Source organism: Ovis canadensis, chromosome 1, assembly GCF_042477335.2.
Source record: "Ovis canadensis isolate MfBH-ARS-UI-01 breed Bighorn chromosome 1, ARS-UI_OviCan_v2, whole genome shotgun sequence".
NCBI classification, from domain to species: domain Eukaryota; kingdom Metazoa; phylum Chordata; class Mammalia; order Artiodactyla; family Bovidae; genus Ovis; species Ovis canadensis.
The window spans coordinates 229,907,074-229,912,816 of NC_091245.1; the positions used below are offsets into that span (position 1 = coordinate 229,907,074).

Sequence of the window (5,743 nt, forward strand, 5' to 3'; positions counted from 1 at the left end):
TTTCTCCTGGCAATCTTGATTCCAGCTTGGGCTTCATCCAGCCCAGCATTTCTCATGATGTACTCTGCATAGAAGTTAAATAAGCAGGGTGACAATATACAGCCTTGACGTACTCTTTTCCCAATTTGGAACCAGACTGTTGTTCCATGTCTAGTTCTAACTGTTGCTTCTTGACCTGTGTACAGATTTCTCAAGAGGCAGGTCAGGTGGTCTGGTATTCCCATCACTTTAAGAATTTTCCACAGTTTATTGTGATCCACACAGTCAAAGGCTTTGGTGTAATCAATAAAGCAGAAGGAGATGTTTTTCTGGAATTCTCTTGCTTTTTCAATGATCCAGTTTATGTTGGCAATTTGATCTCTGGTCTTGAACACCTGGAAGTTCACAGTTCATGTACTGTTGAAGCCTGGCTTGAAGAATTTTGAGCATTGCTTTGCTAGCATGTGAGATGAGTGCAATTGTGTAATAGTTTGACCGTTCTTTAGCATTTCCATGTCTTGATTTACTATAAAGAATGTAACAAATGTGGGAATGCAGATATCTCTTCAAGGTAATGATTTCATTTCTTTTGGATAAATACCTAGAAGTTGGATTGCAGGACCATAGCGTTCTATTTTCAGTCTAGCTTGGATTTATTTTTTGTATTTATATATTTATTTTATTTTTCTTAAAGTATACATGTTATACAATGTTGTTTTAGTTTCAGGTGTACAGCAAAGTGATTCAGTAATACTTTCATATAATATATATCTTTTTTAAAAGATTTTTTTCCTTATAGGTTATTACAAATATTGAATATAGTTTCCTATGCTATACAGTAAGGCCAGGTTGGTTATCTATTTTATATACAGTAGTGCATGTATGTTAATCCCAAACTCAGTAATTTATCACTCCTTCCACCCCTCTCCCCTTTGATGACCATAAATTTGTTTTCCATGTCTGTGGGTCTATTTCTATTTTGTATAAGTTTATTTATATCCTTTTTTTCTTTTAGATTTCACGTATAAGCAATATCATATGATATATGTCTTTCAGTGTCTGGCTTACTTCACTTAGTATAACTTGCAAGTCCATCCATGTTGCAGGAAATGATATTATTTAATTATTTTTTATGGCTAAGTAATATTTAGCTTGAATTTATCCTTTTTAAAAAATAGTTTTATTTCTGGCCGCACTGTCTTCACTGCTGAGCACAGGCTTTCTCTAGTTGAGGTAAGCGGGGGCTCCTCTTCATTGCAGGGTGTGGGCTTCGCATGGCAGCGGCTTCTCTCATTGCAGAACACAGGCTCTCGGCACGCAGGCGTCAGCAACTGTGGCACACAGGCTCCATAGTTGCGGTTCAAGCGCCTAGAGCACACAGGCCCCAGTGGTTGCGGCTCGTGGGCTCTAGAGTGTGGGCTCCGTGGTTCTGGGCCACAGGCTCAGTTACTCTGCGGCATGTAGAATCTTCCTGGACCAGGGATCAAACCCGTGTTCCCTCCATTGGCTGGCAGAGTCTTATTCACTGTGCCACCAGGGAAGTCCTGATTTATCGTCATTGAGCTCACTGAAGACAGAGGCCATACCTTATTTACAAAACAACATCACGGCAATTAACAGCATAGGCCTTGAAGTGCCTATTTTCCTCCAGGCAGTTATGAACATTAAATGAGTAGATGTATGAAAGTGTTTAACACAGTTCCTGGCACACACAGTAGTCAACCTACGGTAACTGTAATTAAAGATATGTCTACTTTATTACTTGAATCCCTGCCATGCAACACAGAAGGATTTGTTGCCAAACAACAAATCAGGTCTGGGCGAGAGAAGAAAACTACAGAAGGAATCCAGGAGCAAGCACGGTACCTTTATTGCTTTACTGCACCTTTATTTTCCTTTGTGACCTTACAATTTGGAGTCCCTGAGGCTGCACTGCGGGCCTGAGGCCTGCTTCTAACCCAAATGAGCCTTGTTGGTGGCAGGGTAGAGGGAAAGAGTGGCTTCTGCGAGTTCCCCGGGCCTCTCTGGGACTTCTGAGCCTCTCAGGGGAATTCCAGTTCAATCTCCAGTTCTTTCTCCCCTCTTCCCCTCTCCAACAATGTCTCTGGAGAATCTCCAACTGATGGGACCTTCCAGTGACTAACCTGTACCTTCAACGGGGTACCCCAGAGTTGGGGACTTAACACTACCTCCTGCATGAAGCACTTCTTGTTTCCCCAGGTCAGAATGAGGCTCTCCTGTTACAGCACTTAGTACTTATTGCCCATTCTATCTGCTGGCTTTATTTTGTTTGTCTCCCCTGTGAATTGCCAGGTCTCTGACAGCAAAGTATGGCTCTGGTTCCTGTTTGATCAGTACAGTGAGCTGTACATACATTCCCAAGTAATAACTGTTATATTGAATTCTACCGAAGCCAGTCTGAGAATTGCAGCCTCCAGCTGAATGATAAGTTCAGACCTCACCCTAAGCTCTAAGATGCTCTCTTGACCCCCAGAGCTCTAAGATACAAACTTCTACTTCCTATAGGAGAACACAGCCACTGGGCAATTGACAGCCTGGGGTTCATGGTTGACTCAGTGTAAGAAGTTTCTAGCAATAGATTTTAAAAACCTAGCAGTAGTACAGTAAAACAAAACAAAATCCCTTTATTTAGGAAACAGGGATTTATAAAATGTTAACAGCAAACATTTTCCTCTTTATAATTTAAAGTTCATTTTTTTATACCACCCAGCTATTACACAGGAGCATTGTGGAAACTGAATACCTGTAATAGCTGGAAACAGTCTGAAAGAAGTCTGATTCTATTAGCAGCTTAAACTTTGTTCTAGTAGTCACATAAAAATAATAAGGCAAGAATTTATTTGTTCCCAAATCTGATTATTTGGAATCATCAAACATGCACAAAATTGTAACATTTTCATTCACAATTATCATTACCACATAGTTTGCTAAAGTGTTTGGCCCAAAATAACAATTTTCTAGATATTATTCCGAGTTGTTTAATGGAATTTAGGTGAAATAACATTTCAGGAAAAGTTTGTCAACTTGGCAATTTGCTTTTCTTACTTGGTCTGGAAAAAAAAAATTACCCTTTCAACTTCATCAGCATCTCTTCCTCCACTTGGACCTCAGTGCTGCTTGAAGAATGCTAAAGTGTCTCCTCTTGATCTCATCTGGCTTTTCACAAATCCAGTTAACTTCTGGAACCCCTCCATTAGTCCATCCCCAGTGACAGCACAGCAGGGCTGCACACACCAGTTCCGGTCACTGCAGAGTTGCTTCACTTTGAACATCCTGGTGATGTCCTCGGCACTTAGAGCTCCAGGCACATCTTGTTTGTTGGCTAACAGGACCACAGGCACATTTTTAATGTACTCATTCTTCAAGATGTGCTCAAACTCTTTCCTGGAGTCTTCTAGTCGCTGTGTGTCTGTACTGTCCACAACATACACTAGCCCATCAGTGTTCTCACAGTAGAGGCCCCACGTGGCTCTCATTTTCTCTTGTCCTCCGATGTCCCAGACCGTGAGCGAGACACCCTTTGCCAACTCAATCATCTCCACATTGAAACCTACTGTTGGGATAGTCACAATATCCTTATCAAGCTTCAGTTTGTAAAGAAGGGTAGACTTCCCAGCTGAGTCAAGTCCCAGAAGAAGAATTCGGGCTTGCTTGGCTTTGGGCTTTTTAGAATTCAGCAGACCCATTTTAGGCTTTTAAAATTTTTCTTTAAAGACCTTTTCTTATGGCCGGAGCCACTGTTTCCTTTCTAGGTCCTGCATGAAAGTGTTAAGAAAGAAGAGAGCAAAAGCTTCATGATACAGTCTTAGAATAGGAACTTACATGCCTTTATGTTGTAGCTTATCGACTTGATTATGGGCAAACAATGTTTTATTTGCAGTCCCAGCCAATCCTGAGGAATCTACAGTGTGAGTAACCAGCCAGTGTCATAGGAGCTCAAAGGGGAAATTCTTTGTGAGTGAGTAGGACTTAGGGGGGGCCTGCCTGTGTGACACTGCAGCACGTTCTCCTCCCAATGTTGGGAAGCTAGGGTAATCGAAGACTTGGACAGAGTGTGGTTTTGGTAGCGGGATAAAAACTTAACTGTACAAGTGGTTTGTGGCAGTCCTCTAGTTGTTTGACTGTTTATCTTACCCCAGTTGTAAATAAGTAACCAGACTTTTGAAGTCATGAAGGGAGAGTTTATCTCACACTGCCCTGAGCAGTATCTTTAGTACTTTCCAGATTACTCAATAAGAAACTTTAAACCACTCAAAGTTACCTGAACCTTACTCCCATAAGCATATAGAGAATTACTTCTTTAATCTTCTTGGCAGGAAATTTACATTATTCGCAAGACCAGATTTATAGGAGAGGGAAGTTTGGTAACACAAACACTTTAAAAATTAAGCAGTCCAATTAAAGGTGGCAAACTGAATACATGTATTTATCTCCTCTCCTTCTCAAGACTCCACCAAAATGATGGTAATAGAGTAAAAAGAAAATATAAATTCATACCAAGAGCAGGAGAGTCCATTGAAGGATGAGAGACTTCCACATCTCTCTGGAAGGTAAAATGTAGATAAAAGATGAATAGTAACTGATGCAGCAGGATAAAGCTGAGGCTTAGCGGGCTGATGCAGAGGATACAGAGGGAAGGGGCGAAATGCATGACTGAAAACAGAGAGTTAACTAAAAATCTGAATAAGGAACAGAAAACACACAAACACACACCCCTCTGCTGGGTGACTATTCAGAATGAGATGTTACTCCCTAGGCCAAAAAAAAGAAAGGCTTTTCTACAGAAATTGTATGATGTCAGAGAAGAGACCTTTATGTTTTGACAGTTGGGAGTTTCCACATCATAATACCTAACTCAAAATTTAATTAACCTATTAGCCAATCTGGCAGTTGGCAAACCTGGCTCATGTACACAGTTACCAGTCAGGCTTCATTGCACAAAGGTTTTCATACTTAATATATAGAAAGAAAGAAAGTGAAGTCGCTCAGTTGTGCCCGATTATTTGCAACCCCAGGATAGTAGCCTGCACCAAGCTCTTCCGTCCATGGGATTTTCAAGGCAAGAGAACTGGAGTGGGTTGCCATTTCCTTCTCCAGGAAGTCTTCCCAACCCAGGGATCGAACCCAGGTCTCTCACATTGTAGACAGATGCTTTACCATCTGAGCCACCAGGGAAGTCCACTTAATATATAACATGTCTTCAAATGAGGGAAAGACCAAGATAAAAGTAAGAAGTTTTAAGAAAGCTTTAACAAAGGTAATGCAGGGAACAGAAGAAAAATTTCAGTAAGTTCTAATATTTCCATGAAAAAAAAAGGGAAAGTGTTAACCACTCTTTGTGGTTATATCCAACTCTTTGTGATCCCAGGGACTGTAGCCCGCTAAGCTCCCTGTTCATGGGATTCTCCAGGCAAGAATATTAGAGTGGGTTTCTATTCCCTCCTCCAGGGGATCTTCTCGATCCAGGGATTAAACCCAGGTCTCTTGCATTGCAGGAGGATTCTTCACCAACTGAGCCAGTATTTCCATAGAGATTTCCGAAAGTATTGTATCCATGAAACAAGAAATGGATGTTATTTAAAAGACTACTCAAAAAACAAAAGCAGAACTCTTGGAAATTAAGAACAGGGTTTCCAAAATTTAAAAAGATCAATAATAGGTTAGAAGAAAACCTTTTAAAAAGTAGAAGGTAGAAAATATGAAAGAAAAGATGAGATGTAGAAAATCAATCCAGAAGTTTCAA

At 40.6% G+C, this 5,743-nt stretch overlaps 1 protein-coding gene across 1 annotated transcript; it reads right to left on the reverse strand.

Annotated features, from left to right (window-relative positions):
- Positions 1-3,107: 3,107 nt before the first annotated feature.
- Positions 3,108-3,686, reverse strand: ARL14 (ARF like GTPase 14). Its single transcript, XM_069582525.1, has one exon. It carries the CDS (start codon positions 3,684-3,686, stop codon positions 3,108-3,110), a length of 579 nt encoding a protein of 192 aa, XP_069438626.1.
- Between the last annotated feature and the right edge of the window lie 2,057 nt (positions 3,687-5,743).

Coding starts and splice junctions, on each gene's coding strand:
- ARL14 (XM_069582525.1), bottom strand. CDS start 3,686: ATGGGTCTGCTGAATTCTAAAAAGCCCAAAGCCAAGCAAGCCCGAATT.